At 34.0% G+C, this 20,281-nt stretch overlaps 3 protein-coding genes and 1 pseudogene across 10 annotated transcripts in view; 2 read left to right on the top strand and 2 right to left on the bottom strand.

Moving 5' to 3' along the window:
- Window positions 1-339: 339 nt before the first annotated feature.
- LOC146903795 (pentatricopeptide repeat-containing protein At2g20540-like) lies at window positions 340-2,309 on the top strand (annotated as a pseudogene).
- A 391-nt stretch (window positions 2,310-2,700) lies between these two features.
- Window positions 2,701-9,298, top strand: LOC146903794 (cytochrome P450 86B1-like). Of its 5 annotated transcripts, none has more exons than XM_085726293.1 (4): window positions 2,701-3,950; window positions 6,618-7,144; window positions 7,591-7,986; window positions 9,060-9,298. In XM_085726293.1, exons 1-4 carry the CDS (start codon window positions 3,902-3,904, stop codon window positions 9,108-9,110), a joined length of 1,023 nt encoding a protein of 340 aa, XP_085582419.1. In that variant the 5' UTR covers window positions 2,701-3,901; the 3' UTR covers window positions 9,111-9,298. The 5 variants fall into 5 exon arrangements, with proteins under 5 accessions (XP_085582419.1, XP_085582418.1, XP_085582417.1 ...); XM_085726292.1 differs by having other exon boundaries at window positions 3,762-3,950; window positions 6,615-7,144; XM_085726291.1 differs by having other exon boundaries at window positions 3,762-3,950; window positions 6,558-7,144.
- On the bottom strand, window positions 9,167-16,126 carry LOC146903793 (NADPH-dependent diflavin oxidoreductase 1-like). Its single transcript, XM_085726288.1, has 12 exons — window positions 15,929-16,126; window positions 15,741-15,818; window positions 15,062-15,166; window positions 14,700-14,791; window positions 14,079-14,254; window positions 13,264-13,343; window positions 12,873-12,947; window positions 12,523-12,633; window positions 11,666-11,788; window positions 10,956-11,075; window positions 10,402-10,618; window positions 9,167-10,017 (listed from the first exon to the last, which is right to left on the bottom strand). The coding sequence occupies exons 1-12, from the start codon at window positions 16,079-16,081 to the stop codon at window positions 9,488-9,490; spliced, it is 1,860 nt and encodes a 619-aa protein (XP_085582414.1). The 5' UTR covers window positions 16,082-16,126; the 3' UTR covers window positions 9,167-9,487.
- A 1,853-nt stretch (window positions 16,127-17,979) lies between these two features.
- SWEETIE (HEAT repeat-containing protein) overlaps window positions 17,980-20,281 on the bottom strand; it is a 30,449-nt gene continuing 28,147 nt past the window's right edge. For all 4 annotated transcript variants that reach the window (XM_085726283.1, XM_085726284.1, XM_085726285.1 and 1 more), the window contains one exon: window positions 17,980-19,809. In XM_085726283.1, the coding sequence (XP_085582409.1) occupies window positions 18,274-19,809 (1,536 nt within the window). In that variant the 3' untranslated portion in view covers window positions 17,980-18,273. The remainder of the gene's footprint in view (window positions 19,810-20,281) is intronic.

Genomic DNA, 20,281 nt, shown 5'->3' with positions numbered 1-20,281 from the left:
TGGGTGGTCGCTGATGAAGAAAGAAAATTTACGGAACCTTTTTTGTTTATGGAAAAATATTTAGTTAAGTTGGACTTCAAAGACTCACCCGCAAGATATTCATTAAGTTTCAACAAGGTTTACAGAAATACTTATAGATCATCTACCAACAAGATCATCATATCGACAAGAGGAGTTAACTTCATAACTTTACCAATGAATTAAATTTTTATCAATTGAGTCAACTTTCATTAACAATTTATGAAGACTTTAAAAGACTAATAGATTCTCAACTTTTATAATTCAATCCAATTATATTTTAAGTCTCTTCATTATTACTAATAGAGAGTATGCCTTAATTTTGCTTCCCAAACTCAAAATCACTCATAGCTACCTATTTCAAAACAGATTATCATCCACTGCCACCCTTACTTTGGAAATGAAACGCTGCAAATACTTCATTTCAAAGCTATGCCGAGTAGGCAAGATCGATGAAGCACGCAAGGTGTTCGATGAAATGTCTGAACGAGATACTTGTTTATGGACTACAATGGTAACTGGGTATATCAAATGTGGTTTGATTAATGAAGCTAGGAGTTGTTTGATAGACCGGATGCTAAGAAAAGTGTGATTGTTTGGACGGCGATGGTTAGTGGATATATTAAGATGAATCAAATTGAGGAAGCTGAGAGGTTGTTTAATGAGATGCCAGTTAGGAATGTTGTATCATTGAATACTATGATTGATGGGTATGCGAGGAATGGAAAGACGCAGCAGGCGTTGGATTTGTTTGGTAGAATGCCGGAGAGGAATGTCCGAATGTGGTTTCTTGGAATACGGTCATGACGGATTTGGCGCATTGTGGGAGGATTGATGATGCAGAGAGGCTTTTTAATGAGATGCAGGAAAGGGATGTGGTTTCGTGGACTACTATGGTTGCGGGTTTGTTGAAAAACGGAAGAGTTGATGATGCGAGGGAAATTTTTGATAGGATGCCGATTCGTAATGTGGTTTTGTGGAATGCGATGATTGCGGGTTATGCGCAGAATGGAAGGTTTGATGAGGCTTTGATGTTGTTTGAGAGAATGCCGGAGAGGGATATGCCTTCTTGGAATACAATGGTTACGGGTTTTATTCAGAATGGGGACTTGAATAGGGCTGAGAAGCTATTTAATACAATGCCACAAAAGAATGTCATTACTTGGACTGCTATGATGACAGGGTATGTACAACATGGTCTTAGTGAAGAAGCATTGAAATTATTTAACAAAATGCAAGCTAATGATGGGTTAAAAACCAACCACCGGAACTTTTGTGACTGTTTTAGGTGCTTGTAGTGATTTGGCAGGTCTTCCTGAAGGACAACAAATCCATCAAATGATTAGTAAAACAGTTTTTCAGGAGAGCACACACGTGGTATCAGCGCTGATAAACATGTACTCAAAATGTGGCGATTTTCATGTTGCGAGGAAGATGTTTGATGATGGAATGTCCGGGCACATGGATTTGATAGCTTGGAATGGTATGATTGCTGCCTATGCACACCATGGATATGGCAATGAAGCAATAAGCCTATTTAATAAAATGCAAGAATTAGGTTTCCAAGCCAATGATGTCACTTTTGTTGAACTTCTCACAGCTTGTAGTCATGCTGGTTTATTTGATGAGGGGTTTAAATACTTTGATGAGCTTTTAAAAAACCGATATATACAAGTAAGAGAAGATCACTATACTTGTCTGATTGATCTTTGTGGTCGTGCCGGAAGGCTGGATGAAGCTTTAGATATCATTGAGGAACTCGGAAAAGAGGTGTCATTGTCTGTTTGGGGTGCACTCCTAGCTGGATGTAGCGTGCACGGGAATGCTGATATTGGGAAGCTCGTAGCTGATAAAGTCTTGAAAATGGAACCAGAAAATGCAGACACCTATTTATTAGCTTCAAATATGTATATGCTTCTGTTGGGATGAGGGAAGAAGCTGCCAATGTTAGGATGAAAATGAAAGACAACGGGTTAAAGAAACAGCCAGGTTGTAGTTGGATTGAAGTCGGAAATACTGTGCAAGTATTTGTAGTCAATGATAAATCACATTCTCAATTTGAAATGCTAAAGTATTTACTTCTTGATTTACATACAAAATTGAAGAAGAATAGGGAAATACCAGACAATGATTTATTGGTTGATGTTGAAATTTTGTAGTACTAAACTACATATCCTTGTTGGTTATAGCTTGGCTTATACAGTGGAGTTGTCTTGTGGTGAAATTGTTGATTATTAAGTGTACTTTGGTCTCTTTCTCCTATCCCAAACAAACTAATTAACATGTACACTGTTATTATGGTTTTTGATAGGCAAATGTTAGAAGTTAGTTTGTTAGGGAGAGGAGAAAATGTTAGTAGTAGAGGTTGAACCATGTACCTCCTGCATATAACTCATTCAGTGTCCCGACTCAAACCGGGCTACTCCTTCGAGGACTGTAAACTGTTATTTAAATTACATAAGAGTAGCTTATATCCTCTATATTTCTAAAGAATAGCTGGCTTCTCAAATTTTCAGTCATTGTTTACAAAATAGTATTTTAATTGTGAGATTGATACATACACTGTATAATGCTTGTTTAATCAGACAATAAAAAAGAACCTTCCTTATGAGATTTTTCATTTGAACTGAGAATATGTTGATCATCAAATAATACTGAATTTAAGAATTTATGTGTTTGCAGAATAATTTCAAGTAAAATTATCTGCCACTTTTTGATTGATTGTATGAGATAATGTGATGTACGAGCAAGCAAAGAGTTCAGAATTCAAAGGCTTCACAGGCATTGGCAGACTCATATACTCAGCCTGGTTGCCCTAAATGTGCCATGTTAGATGAAATGATTTTGCTATAGAATCAGTTTATGGAAAGCAAGAGTTGTTGCTAAATGGCCTGATTACAAACAGAAAATTGATGACGCTTCGACGCAACACAATCTTGTCCTGTCCATTGTATTCCGTAAGTTCATATACGATTATGCTTTTGGCTTCATATGTGTGGAATCACTTAAATGCAAATGTTGCTAATTATAAGAGCTGATGTCCATGTTTCTATTTCTTTAGTTGGAAAAAACCTGTGTGAAAATTAAGAGGTTTGACAAACATTGCATCCTCCCAAAATGGGAGATTGGAAGAGGGTTATATAATTAGTTGGCGAGTTGTGGTATATAGAATTAGGGATTACATTATAATTGTCTAGGCGTTGACAATTTATTACCTGAATATATTGGCTTTTTTTATTAGATGAATATATTACCTCATCTAAGACATGGTTGTACAAATTGTTTTTCCATGTTTCACGTTCCCTCCCGAAATATGTCTGGTTGTCTTCAATCACCTGAAGCTGTTAAGCAGAATCACAACAGTCACAAACAACAACGACATTGTCACCTTAATGTGCAACTCATTCTGAACAAAACAAAATTGGGACAGAGATGTAATCGGTTCGAAACCCTTTTTGGGGGGTTTATTGTTACAAAGGAATGTTGATATCGTGGATCAAATTGTTAGAAAGCGAAATTCACATACGTCTTTGTTTAAGTTGATTGGTGATTCAGTTGCTTGCTCGTTGATTGCAGAATAATTTGATTGGTGATTCGGTTGCTTACTCCTTGATTGTTCATATTAAGGTTAGGTTAGGGGATTTAGATTTTGCTTTGGAGATGTTAAGATATATTATGAAATGGAGTGTAAGTCTACGTGTCCTGGATTTTCTGTTTATTCATCGATGATAGTGTTTCTGCCGTCTTGGTAAGGTTGATGATGCAGAGAAGTATTTAAGGATTATGAAAGGTCGATCGCCGGCTCCAAATGTGAGTATATATGAGACTTTGATCGCTGGTCACATGCAGAAGGGAAACGACGAAAGGGCTCTTCAGCTTCGCAATGAAATGGTCTCATTGGATTTGCAGCGTAGTTAGCGTTCCCAAACAAGGTAATGTAAATAATATGCCTTTGATAAGATAGTGCTTGTTCTTATTTATGTGAAATTGCTGTTTCTTACTTTCTTGGTTCTTGCAATGTAAGATGTCAAATAAGTGAGATATGATATGTTACTGAGTTTTTTGTTTTTATTTTCAGTACTGTATGAATCAGAGGAAATATGTGTTTAAGTGAATTTTGATATGCTATGATATGTTTGGCTTTAGTTAAATAGATATGTAAACTAGTTAAGAGCACCAAATTTTCCTGCCAATAATATGAAACAATATCTAGGTATAAACCTAAACAAGAATCGAGCACAAAAATCAACATAGGCCAATATGTTTAAACTAGACTGAGATATAATTAACAATAAAAAAATGATGGTTGTTCTTTTGGTTTCATATAAATGTCTAAGTTATCCGTGAGATAACTCTCAAATGATATTTTTTTCATATTCGTGAGATAATTTATTTAAACAAACTTGACTCGGCCGACCTATTCCCACCCCTTGTCCCCTATACATCTCTTTTGGGGCCCCTTTTGACTGTGATCTCTCTATGGAGGCTTTGTTAGTCGAAAAATTAGCAAATAAATAATCTAGATATTTAAATATCTAGATAAGTGGACCTTTATCTCCACATAAGAAGTTTTTAACTTATTTCTTTAAAAAAACATCAAAGATAAAATAGGAATTTTGTTCAAGAAAGGATATTCATTGTGGGGTAGGGGATTGTAAATTTTCCTTCATGTGATACAATGAGCCACACTGGATTTCCTTCCCAATTAGAATGATATACTATGTATGGTGGGTTATGGTACCATTTATATTTCTACATTGGTTGTTATAATTGTTTCAAATTTTAAATATCTACCTATGTATTTTTAACACTAGTAATTTAAGGTGATTAATATTTAATACAATGGAGCCAATTGGATGATAGGTACTAGCCAAGATTACAAATCAGGTCAAAATACATAAGACAACAGCCAAACAACCTAATTACACTACAATCCATCACTAATAATGAATTTGACTATTACTAAATTAGACTAATTAGGCACACCATAACAAACAACTCAAAACTCACTTCAACACATGATTGAGTTCCTTTCTCTGTTTACTGAAATCAAAGTATTATTGGATCAGAAATATGGTGACCCCATATGGGGGACCAACAATGGTAGGTAAATTTTTAAAGGTAAATTCTTGAATATCTTCAAGTTTGATGTAGTACTCTATATGCAATAGTTATTTTAAAATTAATAGAATTGAAAGTTGAGAGTAATAAATAGTTGATAGAAAAAAAAAACATTAAGCTCCCAAATCCTAACTCAATTGACAAAAAGGTTGAATACACGTTAGGTTGGATGCCATGATCGGAGTTCGAATCTCCACTCCTCCACTTATGTGTGTCCAGCCTCACCCACCTCACATCGTCCTCTCCTATTCATCATCATATCAAAAATTGTACAAATTTGTTGCTACTTAGATAGTCCAGCCTCACCCACCTCACATCCTCCTCTCCTATCCATCATCATACCAAAAATTGTCTATACATCATCATACCAAAAATTGTACAAATTTGTTGTACTTAATAACTAGTCCAGCCTCACCCACCTCACATCCTCCTCTCCTATTCATCATCATACTACAAATTATGTCATCACGTTTATATTTCCTATTTCACAATGAAACCAATATTGTACCAAGAATTCTATTCTCAAATCCCAACAATCAAAACATTCTCAAAGTCCCCAAAAAACAAAACTAAAACTATACAAGGTACTTAGTCATTTCAAAAGTAAACAATGTTGCCACAAACGTCAATTTCAGCTACAAAATTCAAACCAAAAAGTAAAATTTTAATCACCACAAGAAAAAAAAAAAAAAAAAAAACATAACATTATATCACACACAAAATTTACAATGTTGATGCATTTCCACATACCATGACCAAAACTAACACTTTCAACTTCAACCTCACATCTTCATGCTACACTTCAAACATGGCTGCAGCCACAGAAATCTTGTTTTCTCACATCATCTTGGTCTTGAAAAATATTCAAATCACTGAGATTATTATTGCAGCCATTGTTTTCATATTCATTCGTTCGTTAAGATCGAAAAAACATCATGGTCATGGCCTACCCAATTGGCCTATTTTTGGAATGCTGCCTTATTTAATCAAAGGACTCAAAACAAACTTGTATGAATGGATCACTGACATTCTTAAGCATAACAATGGAACATCTAGATTCAGAGGGGCATGGTTCACTAGCCTCAACTATGTTATAACCTCAGAACCTCGAAATTTAGAACATGTTCTCAAAACAAAGTTCACTATTTACCCTAAAGGAAACTATTTCAGAGACATAGTTTCTGAATTACTCGGAGACGGTATTTTCGCTGCTGACAATGAAACATGGCAGAAACAAAGGAAAATAGCGAGTATCGAGTTTCATTCGACGAATTTTAGAAAGTTAACAATTGAGTCAATTTTTGAGCTTGTGAACAATAGGCTCATACCAGTCTTAGAATTATCATTGAAGAAAAATGTTGCCATAGATCTTCAAGATATTTTGCTGAGACTAACTTTTGATAATGTTTGTATGATAGCTTTTGGTGTTGATCCTGGTTGTTTACAACCTCATTTGCCTGAAATTCCCTTTGCAGCAGCTTTTGAGGATGCAACAGAAGCTATTTTGTTTCGATTTGTCGTGCCGATTTGTGTATGGAAGGCTATGAGGTTTCTTAACTTAGGTATGGAAAGAAAGCTTAAGAAATCAATACAAAAAGTTGATGAATTTGCAGAGAATGTTATAAGGGCAAGAATGAAAGAACTTTCTTTGCCAAATGAAGACGATAAGGAAAAATCGGATTTGTTAACTGTGTTTATGAGGCTTAAGGATGAGAATGGAAAGTCTTATTCAGATAAGTTTTTGAGGGATATTTGTGTAAATTTTATATTAGCTGGGAGAGACACTTCTTCAGTTGCTTTGAGCTGGTTTTTCTGGTTGGTTGATCAGAATCATCAAGTTGAGGAGAAAATATTACAAGAAATTTGCAGGGTGGTGAGTCAGAGGGAAGATTTTGATGATTGTTTGAGATTTAGGTCAGAAGAGATTAAGAAGATGGATTATTTGCATGCTGCTCTTTCAGAAGCTCTTAGATTGTACCCTTCTGTGCCTGTGGATCATAAGGAGGTAATAACAGTTCAATTTTAGATATTTGTATTTTTGCGTTCATTGACATTTTGATTCTTAAACGTGTGAGGCGCACGGAGTCACAATAGTTACTGAATATGACTTGCGTTAGTCAGTTTAGTTCTCAAATGAGTTTTTCATTTGTTATTAGTATGACAAAAGATACACCAAATGATGTTTTTGTCATTTCAATACATTTAGGGACCGTGGTGACAACATTTCATATTTAAAGACTAAAATGATTGTTTACTTGATTAATGTGCTTCAATTAATGTCAGAATGTTTTGGTAGTATTCAAGTTTAATCCCTGATTGAAAAAAATGTTTTTTCATAAGATTGAAACAATTTTTTGTCATGTTTTGCTTCATCTCAAAATTAATCCGGACACTTTTGCTTCACTATCAATTGTTGATTGAACTTCAAAATGCATTATGATTTTTCTTTAGGTGGTGGAAGATGACATATTCCCAAATGGAATAAAACTAAAGAAAGGGACAAAAGTGATATATGCAATTTATTCCATGGGAAGAATGGAAAATATATGGGGAAAAGATTGCTTGGAGTTCAAGCCAGAAAGATGGTTAACTAAAGATGGTCATTTCATGAGCGAATCTGCCTACAAATTTACTGCTTTTAATGGAGGACCAAGGTTGTGTTTAGGCAAAGATTTTGCATACTATCAAATGAAATATGTTGCAGCTAGCATCATATTTCGTTACCATGTTAAGGTTGTTGAGAATCACCCTATTGTTCCTAAGCTATCTTTGACACTTTACATGAAGCATGGATTAAAAGTTAACCTTCATAGGCGTTGTGATGAAGAAATTCATAAATATTTGAAGGTAAGTTAGATGTGAATTGAGAATAAATATTGCTATGATTATGAATGATGAATATGTAGTTTGTTTTAAATTGAATTAAGCCAATGATGTTCAATACTCATTATTTGTGAATTAATATATGATCTTTCATAATGGTATTGCATATTGTTTCTTTTATGTAAAATCGTGGTTCATTTTTCTCAGTTTATTAATGTATCTGTTCTTTTTAATTGCAAGTGGTACTAATATATGACTCTGTAGTTACCTTGTGGATTCTTGTCTCTCAATCATTTTATTGCCTCCTCCTAAACTCCCAAACTTGAGAATTTGAGTAATTTGTATGAACACAAGTACAAATTAAGGGATGGAAAGTAAAATTTTATGATAATCTTGCTTCCTCCCGACTACATTGGTTCTTGGAGTGAAGCATTCGAAAGAATGATAGAGCTGATTTAAATGATTACAAATAAATATGTATTGAATTTGACGACAAACAATTTTATAGGACAATATAAATTTTCAATCGATCTAGAAAAAGGATACTCCATTCTTTATTTAGAGAATATCACTTTGTTGACAAGGTTAATTTCCAATAAGATAAACCAAATTATCCTAATCAACTATTGGTTCTTTTTTCATTAAAGAATAAATAATATTTTAGAAGTAGTGTATATAGTATTAATTGAAGAGTACAATTGAAAAGAAAAAATTATTATTGCATTGAAAACTGAAGGTGACATTTATTTTGAAACAAATTTTTTTTGGCTAAAACGACACTCATTTTAAAACGGAAGGAATAGAAAATTTTACATTGAAGAGTATTTCATACACTTTTAAGAGTTTGATTACACAAGTTTCAAGAATGTTTTACTATATTAGTCTCCTTAACTAGTGCCCTCCCCAGAGGCTTTTGTTATTAATTGCATTGAATACTTTGCAGAAAAATGAATATTCGCTAAACAGACGGATGTCCGTTTAGCATATTAAGGTTACTTCAAAGTGAAGATTCGCTAAACGAACAGATGTAACTCGCTTAACAAATCTGCTCTTTTCGGATACTCAGAATCTTTGAACATATTTTGGATTTTTTGCAGGTACAGCCCCCTCCCTCCGTTTGGAGCCAGAGGATCAAACCACCATCATGAAGAAAACATTTCACGCTCATGAGGCAAACCACGTTTGTGCAAACAGGAGAAGAAAATCACACAGATTCCAACATTCTTCATAAACCAAGGAAGCAAGTATTTACAATGTATAAATAGAATAATAAGGCAACTACATGTATTAATAATCTAAATAATTTCCAATATAAATATTGCCTAACATTTCGCTATCAAACGTCCAATTTTAGAACCACAAAATTTGCACCAATTTGATCCATGCCACCGTATTAGACTTTAGAAAAAACTGTATGATTGGACCTCCTTGACGAACCCGGACCCTTTACAACCGTCTGCAGACAGTTGCACCGTAAAACAGCTATGGTGGACCCAAACTTGCTATCTGACCGAAAGTAAAACTCTCAAGACCATGCTTCAATGTGATATTTACCACACTTTTCTAATGCCCTAATCCACCTAACTGCATCTTCCTTTGAAACCTCATTTTCTTTAGATACAATTTCCTCAAAAGCTGATGTTACATCTGTAGGCATTTTGGTTGATGAACCTGCTATATAAACAGCAGCTCCATCAGCTAATAGGTTCCAAACCCTTCCACTGTGTTCCTTCATCTTATGCTGAACATAAACTTTCTCAGGCTGGTCTCGAGAGAAAGCAACGTAGAAACCTCCACCATTTGCTTCTGAAAGTACACCATTGTTCTGTGAATGACTCAACCACAAGTCTTTGTATAAAAAGTCACCGTCTTCATTCCAACAGCCAAAGAAGAACATAATTGGAGCAGTGGAAATAGTTTTACTTTGCAATGCCCTTTCCTCGATAAATCCGCGAAAAGGTGCACATCCTGTGCCCGGTCCAACAAGTATGAGGGGAAGTGATGGTGATGGTGTAGGAAGGGAGCCTTTTTGGAACCATGCAGGAATACCGACAGCTGTGTAAAACAAGACACAAACAAGTTACTTAACAAATGATCTGTCTGTTACAGTTTTCCTTAAACAAATAACATTTTTTTAAAATAATCACTTTTGGAAGTTTTCATCTGTTTGTTTCAACTTTTTAAAAAATGAGAATCTAAAAGAAGAAAAAAATCTAAAAACTACAAAATAGAAGAAACTTTTCAGTAGCTTCTCTTCAAAAAAAAAAATTTATAGATGGTTTTGTTTATAAAAGTGATACTTATTACGGTAGCCAAACACAATAATTTCTTTTCTAAAAAATAATCTCTAAATTATTGAATATCAAAATCACATCTTTATAATATGTATCAAACGGAACCTAAAACAAATGCAATAAGTGGCTAATTGTTTGTACATACCATCGCAGGGATCTAATGCGGCTAGCCACGAGGAGCATAGTCCTTTCTTTTTCCTCTTGTAAGGTGTTGTCCAGGACACCACACTCACAGTCAAGTGTACTTGATTGGGGTGAACTGATTGAGAAGAAGAAATAGAGAATGCTCTTGTTTTCAGCATAGGAACCAATTGGATTAGCCACTCAAGTGGCATTTGAACAGAAGGAAAATCTTCGAGCACCTTTTTTACCACAAAAAATAAAACAAATATATGCATAAAATTGATTTAATGAAACTGACAAGAAAATGAAAGCATATAATCAAGGACTATCTAAACAAGCAAGAAAACGAGCATAGAATGTCACAAATTATGGCTTCAAAATATATTCTATTTAAACGAATTAGTGTTTGTACTCTAATTACAACTTCAAAATATATCAGAAATATTTTCTACAAAGTATGAAGTTGCCTACATCTTAGTAAGAAAAGAGTCCAAAATCAGTTAGATAAAGATTTCAATGCATAAAAAACTAGTGAATTGATTCAAAGAAAAATAATGCACAATTGATTGACCTCACCTCAAGAACAGTTCTCCTCTCCTTCTGGTTGTATTGGTAAAGGTCATCTCTTCCTTCAGGTGAAGAAAAATACTGAAGTCTTTCCTTCTCATGTTCAGCTGTTGCAAAAAAGCTCATAACCTGAGACATCAAATTGTTGCTAAGTTAGCTTTTAATGAGGAAAATACAGGTATATTAAAAGCATGTTTATAGAACTCTTCATTCATGTAGCTTTTAATTAATTTTTCATACATTAACATGAACAATACATCCAGTTTTTATATAAAAGTGAACAATAAAAAAAAAAGGCATTCCAAAGCATACAGGTCCATTATCATCCTAGATGTTAGAAAGAGTAGGAACAATTACAATGTTAATCAAAACATAGGTGAAAGATAGATGTTTGCCAGCATTATCAGGCCATTGTGTGGGTTTATGATTGATCTCACAATGCTACCAACTCAAGCATTTTATTTATTAACTCATTAAATCATATAATCCCAAAGTGAAATTTCAAATAAAAAGAAGGGTAGGATATAAAATGCAAGAAATAGCGAACATTGAATTCAACTATGTAAGTAATAATTTAGGCATGTTTTGTAATTTTGATACATTCATGCACTATAGTGATAGTGACTCACATTCAAGGGCCAATATGACAATTTACTCGTTATGTAATTATCTCTAAAATGACTTTAAAAGGAAAGTCAAACAAACATACAGCATCTTGCCTCAAAGAAATACCGCCGAGGTGAAGCAGAAGCTACATCCATAGTCAGTTCCACAAAAGTTTTTAATTTTACGGGTATTCTAGAGCCATGTCCATTGCAATCATCCGTTCCTCTAGGACTAACCTGAAAATCAGGGGATTTCTTATAAGAAAATATTATACAAGCACTTAAATCAAACAAAAGTATGAATCTAATAAAAAATATCTATGCTTTATTTTGACAAAAGTTTTTGATGCTGTTGAGTTGAAGGCATGTACTATTAAACTCAAAAGTTTGAACACAATTTGGATGGCTCCTAATAATTATTCAAGTATAAACCAGAATTATACAAGCAGTTCCCTCTTTCAAACACTGCACAAATGGTAAAAAAACACATTCCCCCACAATTTCTATATGTATATATATCTATATCCACGCAGATAACTGCCACTCCAAATACATAACTATCCTACAGCAAATAACTAATCACGCCTTTCCCTAAAATCCAACTTAAGAGATCTACCATGTACAAACCAAAGTACAAGCAAGCACCAGAGAGAGCATCACTTCTAAAACATTGCAAATACTGAAACTATAGGGAGAGCACCACATTAATATTAACTGTTGAATTTATAGGGTTTAGTATAGAGGGAGGGAAATGGAATACTCAAAATAATAAGATTATACTGATACCCTTATTTATTCTAATACTAACCAAATACTGAAACTAATCATGAAAGACTCTTAATCCTAATGAAATAGGGGAACAAATCATGGAATATAAACAAACAAGAAAACTGGGATGATCTAAGATGTTATATGTTAAGATGAAGATATTTTTAATATAATATAACATTAACTACTCTTGAAAGACTTACACTGATGAATGCATCAGGATCCAAATTACAACGTCGTATGAAAGCATCAACTGCAGCTGAATCTTGACCAGGGAGAATCTCAAGAACATCACCAGTGTCATACTCGATAGCCTGAGGAACCCAAAACCCATACGTTAATTCAAAGAAGGAAGATGAATAACTTCATATCTATTTTAACACATGATGTAAGTAAAATAGAATCCAAATCATGGTGAATTTTGATTCTATGTATATAAAAGAGCTCCACTGAGTAATACATACAAATTTCGACACAAGCCTTTCGTATCTTTCAACAAGATACAAACACCGATATACAGGTACATCAAGGTTAAAGAAATAGGATAACTTACATGTGACTCAAGTTCAAATTCAAAATGACGAACATCTTTTCCACAGTTTGGTCTGGTCAAAGGAAGATTCTTCACCTGCATGATCAGAAACTCAGAATCAAATAAATTGAAGCATGCAACAGATAACAGAACTATGACAAATACAATCATTCACATCCATATATGCTTTCCTATATTATTGATACATACATAAATAACATTCCACATGTTACTCTTAATGGACAGAAACCAGAATAAAACTACATATCAAATGTCTCATTCTTTACGTTGAAAGACCTAATGAATTTGACTTATTGCTATACAGGTTGGCCGGGGCAATGCATACAAATAGAATGAGCATAGTCTAAATATAGTTTACAAACTACCCAAGATGAGGTTTATTAACCAGTACCATCTTAAGAAAGCAGTCAGGATGCCCACTTCTGTCAGAAGATGATTTTCCAGGATGCATTGAACGAACACTCCCAATGTCTGTAAGAATCATATGATCATCTAATCAAATATAAAAGAACAACTAAAATTTTATAATCAACAGTGAGGGTAAAAATGTGCCACTCAAAATCAAACCATGACAATTTACAAGAAAAACTCAACCACGGTGAATCATGCATTGAAAACACTAAAGCAAAACTTATACACACTTGAAAGAAAACAACTAGTGTGTGTTTTCGCCCAAATATGACAAGATTCAAACTTTGGAGTTTAAGCATCAATAACTTAAAAATAATGTACCATATGTAATTCAAACACACATCACACGGCAAACTATGAAGCACGGACACTCCTTGAATTAGGCGTGTCCCGGTGTCGGACACGTGTCGTGTCCGACACCAACACGATACCGACACTTATAATTACACTGAAATATGTGATTTTTCTCAAATTATTAGCCGTGTCGGCGTGTCAGTGTCCGTGTCGTGTCCGGTGTCCGTGTCCGTATTTTTGCTTCATTGACGGCAAATAACTTGCCATACACTTCAGAAAATGTCTGGTGGTGAAGTAATGAAAACAAAGGTTCAACCAAATTTGTGCTGGCTAATACTTAATACGCAAAGTAGCATATAATATGCATCATATTAAATTCATACCAGTGATAAATTGTAGACGACAAAATAAACATACATAAATAGATTGTCTGAGATTAGGTCACAATAATAGCTAATGGAATATTGCAAGCCAACCAAGAATTTACCGAGTTTGTGATACCTGAGGCAGTTGAAAAATGTGACTCAATATTGTGATATGTGATTTGGACTTTAGGTCGGTCAATCAACACCGTATCTTGAATCGAAACATCTGGACCATTTGGTAAGAATTCTGGTTTGATTGTGTTTAACATTCTCCATAGAGAAGACATCCAGGGATCAAGAGTACCTTCATAGCTACAAATAATTATACTATCATTAGTCACTTAAATAAAATATCTACATTTCAATATTGAAGAAGAAATTATTAAAGCTTGCACAGCAAGCTATCACTAGAGTCTCTACTAACACTATAGTCTCTAAACTACATACAATTCAATAAAGAGTAATCAAACTATGTATATTCTAACAGTAACAATGTATATAATATAAAAATCCTATATAGGGTAGATTCATATCATCCAAGGAAGCATTTATCAAAGAACAACATAGAAATATTTACACATTTGAGTGAATACCAACAACTATTAGAAACAAGAATGCTCAATCTCAAGGATTACATTCTAGATAAACCATTAATCTAATCACATCAAACCTTTTCACGCTCCACAAGAACAGATGTAATTTTTTATACTAAATCAAGTAGAATACTCTTAATTGACAACATAATTCATAAACATACCCTGAAGGGTGCTGATCATCTCCCAAGCCTCTTTCTAAAATAGTTGTTCCTCCAAGGTCCTTTAATCTTTTGTCCAGCTTCTTTGCAACAAACTGCCACAATTCCCAAGGTTTTGTTCAAAACATGTAACTAAACAAAATAAATATACGTGCAAAACAATAAATTTTGTACTATCGATCGGAATTTTTCAAATTACGTAATCATTATCAAAATATCATTCAGGGCCTATTTTTGTTCAGTGATTCAGCATCAAGGTAAATAATCAATAAACGATATAAAACTCAAAAGTATTGCAATAATTAATCTAACCAAATGAAAGACACAAGACTTTTCAAACACAAGTCACAAATCAATAAACATACATTGTACTTCTGATAACCAGAATCGCCCAAACCGAAAACGGCGTAGTGTACTCCTTTCAGCCAATGCTGGCTTAGGCTTCTCTGAAGAAGAAACCTCCAAAAGACCTGGAACCACAAAAGAACTATCAGTAAAACTATAGATTAAAAACAACCTCAACTAATGCAAAGAAAAGTCTTGACTTGTGATTTTGACGTTCAATAATTTATAGATTTCTAAAAAGAAAATCATAAGCTATTTTGTGATTTTTCACCAAAATGAAAATCACTGTTAAAAAAATTCATCAAAATAAGCTACTCAAAGCAAGCTTCCTATTTTAAACAGATTATCATTTTTTAAGAATAGAATTAACAAATAGTTGAAAAACTCAGTGATTTTTAATCACGATCAGTTACAAACTGCCCCTAAGCCTATGTTTGGAGCAGCTAAAATTGATTTTGACATGTTTGGCTGCTCTTAAGTAGAATTGATTTCAACTTAAAGCTAGAATTTGTAGGTTTGAGTCTAAACCTGATTTTTACATTAAAATTTGTTGTACATCTCACTTTTACTTAAAATACATCCAAGCATAAACCACTTTACATTCAACTTATTAAGTAAAATCAATTAATCCAAAATCAATTTTTGTTACCAACATCATTAAGTAAAACATTAAAAAAATGGTTTGAAAGAAGCATTTACCTTCATAGAATCAGGAGTATCACCCTGACCAGTAGTAGAAACCACAAAAACCACAGCTTCTTCCTGTGGCAATAGATTCTGCAATCATAACAAAGCAACCCATTATACAAAAATTCAAACTTTGAAATCAAAAAAGGATTATGAACAAAACCCAACATTGAAAATGGCAAAAAGTAAAGAAATTGTACAGGATCATATTGATGAAGAGAAAGAAGATTGATGGGGCAAGCTCTACGTTCAGCTTCACGAGCAAGACGTTCAGCAGCATCCAATGCGTTACCGGTTTGAGTTGCGTATAGAATCAGAAGCTTATGATGCTGTTGTTGTTGAATCTCTTTCATTCTCCTCTAAACTCTACAAATACGAATCACTCTTTTCAGAAACACGACGATATGGACTTCTGCAATTTTATTAATACCAATATTTTTTTTGGTTAAGATTATTACAAATTATTTAATTATAAATCAAATATTGATTTTCCTTAAAAAAAATCAAATATTGATTTCAACATTAATCATTTTAGTTCTTGAATGTATATCAAGTAGTCATAATTGTCTTTGACTGTATCAAAATTTCAAAATAATCTTTATATCATGGACTATTTTGACTAACGAAGTGCATAATCGAAAACTATTTTAAAATTTCGATACATAAAAGAACTTTTGTAACTATTCATAGTTTATTCAAGAGCTAAAATGACTATTACCCTACTGATTTTTATACCGCACTCATAAAGCATTCAAACTAGTGACATACCAAGTAAGCATACAATACTCGTACGTACCATATAGTAGCGGAACCATGAATTATGAATTATGTTTAAGGGAACCAAGTTGAAAATATGGTTTAGCGAAAGAATATAAAAAGTTGAAAATATATGGTTTAGCGAAGAAATATAAATATTTAAATGCACAACATATATAAGATATATAAAAAATTATAACATATATTCAAAGATCGAAGGACTGGTTTCTGTTGGTCCCATTTTTAACTTTGTTTTGGTCCATATTCATAATCATTTTTATTTGGTTGATTTGCATTGGTCGATATAGCGGCTGGAAAAATAGCACAAATTATTTTAATTTTTTAGTGTTTGAATTCTTTCTCGTGCTTTTGATAAAAGATGGATGTTATCGACATTTACTTTCTAATATTCACTCTTTTATTAAATGAACTACACGTGGATAACTTTAGAAATAAGTTCCATATAAAATGATGAGACTCACATGAATTTCATCCAATGGTAACTCTTCAACTATTTTTTATGGTGCGTTTATTTTTTCGCTGCCTCCACTATTCATATTAGTTCCCTCCTCGTTCCCAATTTCAAGTTAGGAGTTGCCAAATGTTTATTTTCTATAATAAATGGATTGGTATGCCTTATATTCATTTTAGGGACACAAACCATCGTCCTTGTGATTTGCATGAAAATGGAGATTGAAACTTCAACAAACTCCACTAATTTTCCATCCTTTCATCAAGATTGTGTTTATAGTATCATAATTGATTAGGACACTAATGGTAAACTTATTTGGAGTGGCTCCCTTAATAGTATATATTTGGCTAGTAATTGATATAGGCGGTTAGACCAGGATCCGGTCAACAATTGGCACCCCACTACTTGTTGGAGTTGGATTTGGTCATTATTAACAATTCATGGCATATGTGTGGCGCGACTGTTGAAAGTGATATGCATACTCGTCGTGCTACTATGCTTTGAAACATGACCCCAAGATCTCCACTACCTTCATCATCAAGCAACTTTCTTTCTCATCAGGAAGTTGTCTTATCTTCTTTAGGTGCGCTCTTTTTTACTCATACTCTTGAGAGAAAGCAATATATATGTTGATTGGTTGGTTAAGCTCGTGCTACTAATGATGACTGCTTGAAGATACACACAATCTCATTAAAATTGGTTGTTTAAGTATATTTTTTTACACCCTTGAGATATGCACAACCTCATTAAAATTGATTTAAAATACTCCACGGATCTTTGCACTATAATTTGACATAGAGTGAAATACTCCAAATAGATGTCATGTGATAAAAAAAAAAAATTGAGGAAGAGCTTTGACACTCATTGAGATTCTACGAAGTTCAAATAATTAGTCTCTTCGGTTGCACGCAGAAGATATCCCAAAAAACCAATAAATGTTTTCACCAAAATATACACTAGAATTCAAATTTGAAATTTCAGACGTAAAGGTAGTATCATAATAAGTAACTCAACAACACTTAATAGATTTAAAAACCAACCAGGTTTCACGACTTGAATTTTATAACTAGTCAATAGATAGATAGCAATCTATCATTCAGTTCAGCAACAAATTACGAATAGAGGTTGAATGTCATAAAACTATAGCTATGAAAATTTGGAACTCCATAAACCAACAAAACAAGTAACCTGGCAAATCAAGGTGAGGTTATAATATAAAACAAGATACAACATATAATTCCTTGGTATGGGAAAAATGACACTAAATCATATCTTGATGCGGTTTACATGCAATGGGAGGAATAATTGATATTGACTTCACTCTTTTGTACTATTCTGTTCTTTTTCTACTGGATTTTCAGACATTCCTTGCTGAGAGTCATGACTCTCATTTTCACTTGCCAAGTCTTTCTTAGCATCTTCATCAGATCTGTTACATTGGTCATTGTTATCCGATTCAGAAACACCTCGTTGAAGTTCTGGAGAATCTGATACTACTTGTTCAGGCATATCCTCTTTGACTGATCCTTCAGATTCTACCCCAGGCTTCTGATCACAATGATCTAGTTCAACTGTTGGGATTGAGGATGCCTCTTCTTGAAGCTCAGAATTTTGCGATTCTTCCTCCATCTCTTTATGTTTACTTCCTACTGGACTTTCAGACGTTCTTTGATTAGAGTCATGACTCTCATTTTCATTCTTACCGTCTTCATCACGTCTGTTAGAATGTTCAATATTATCTGACTCAAGAACACCCTGTTGAAGTTTCGGAGAATCCGATACTACCTGTTCAGGCACATCCTCTTCAATTGATCCTTCAGCTTCTACCTCTAGTTCATTTTGTGGTATTGCTAATGCCTCTTCTTGAAGCTGAGAGCTTTGTAATTCTTCCTCCATCTCTTGATGTTTGCTTTCTACTGGACTTTCAGACGTTCCTTGCTTAGGGTCACGACTCTCATTTTCATCTAATTCAGAAACAACCTGCTGAGGTTCCGGAGAATTTGAAACTAGCTGTTCAGGCATATCCTCTTTACTTGATCCTTCAGCTTCTACCTTAGGCTTCTGATCAAATAAAACTAGATCATTTACTGGGATTGCTGATGCCTCTCCTTGAAGCCCAGAGCTTCGCAATTCTTCCTCCATCTCCTGATGTTCCCTTTCTACTGGACTTTCAGACATTCCTTGCTTAAAGTCACGACTCTCATTTTCATCCACATCGTCTTTCTTAGCATCTTCTTCACCTCTATTACCATGTTCATTATCTGATTCAGAAACACCTTGTTGAAGTGCCAGAGAATCTGATACTATTTGTTCAAGCATATCTTCACAAGATTCTAGTTCATTTCCTGAGATTGATGATGCCTCTTCTTGAAATCTAGAGCTTTGCAGTTTTTCCTCCATCTTTTGATGCTCATTATCACGTGGCTCAGCACCAGGATCAGTTTGATCATGTTTCTCTTTGAAAGCCTCCACGCTTTCATCACTTTTCATCTCTTTTTCACTGCTAATGGATTTAGAAATAGCAGATTCTTGAAACTCAACATCTCCAGTAGAACCTTCCAAATCTGATGAGCTTTCAACCATGCTGGGATCTTTTTCTTTGTCAGAATGCTCTGTTTTTGATTCATCTCCACCTTCATTTTTCGAGACAGGAAAAGACTGAAAAGCATCCCAATCTTCTTCACTGAATTCATCTTCTTCCTCGTTATTCTCATCTGATTGCATCACAGCAGCTGAAGGTGTGGGATATTTCTCTTCATTTCTTACCGCTGGCTTTGGCATTTTAATATCCAAAACTGGTACTTTCTGTTCTGTTTGATTCTTATCATTTGTCACAGAAGCTCGTATCACACCCTACATGTAGTGGCATAACAGAAGTAAGCAACAGTAGTTAATCAGAATATGGACAAAGTTCCTAAACATCTGTAACAGAATCCAAGACGCAAGATTTTGTTGATTCTCTATTTTTTTCAAACCATCTAAACTTTGGAATGCTACATGTTTGTTATTTAAGATTAGGAATGATGTCATCTTATCCTCTGCAAAATATCTTATCATTTTTCTTGGTTAACCTTTCTCCTTTTAATAAAGAACTAGATAGAAATTATAATGGAAGCTTATTTCTTTTTTTCTTTTTTTTTTTTGGTGTTAACCCTCTGGTTCCCAGGGGAAAAGGGCCCTGGTAACCCAGAGTTCGGAAGCTTATTATTTCTATCCACAGAAAAAGAAATTTTCAATTCCCAAAATATAATCTCCATCATGGAAATTGAATTAGAGGTGCTCAGTTAGACTTGTCGAAAATCGTAAATTATGACAGTTCAACAAA

This window comes from Medicago sativa, chromosome 7, assembly GCF_051527215.1.
Source record: "Medicago sativa cultivar Bolivia chromosome 7, Bolivia_mono, whole genome shotgun sequence".
In the NCBI taxonomy this organism is placed as follows: domain Eukaryota; kingdom Viridiplantae; phylum Streptophyta; class Magnoliopsida; order Fabales; family Fabaceae; genus Medicago; species Medicago sativa.
The sequence above is the reverse complement of the archived record's forward strand: the minus strand, read 5'-3'. Positions and strand labels throughout refer to the sequence as shown.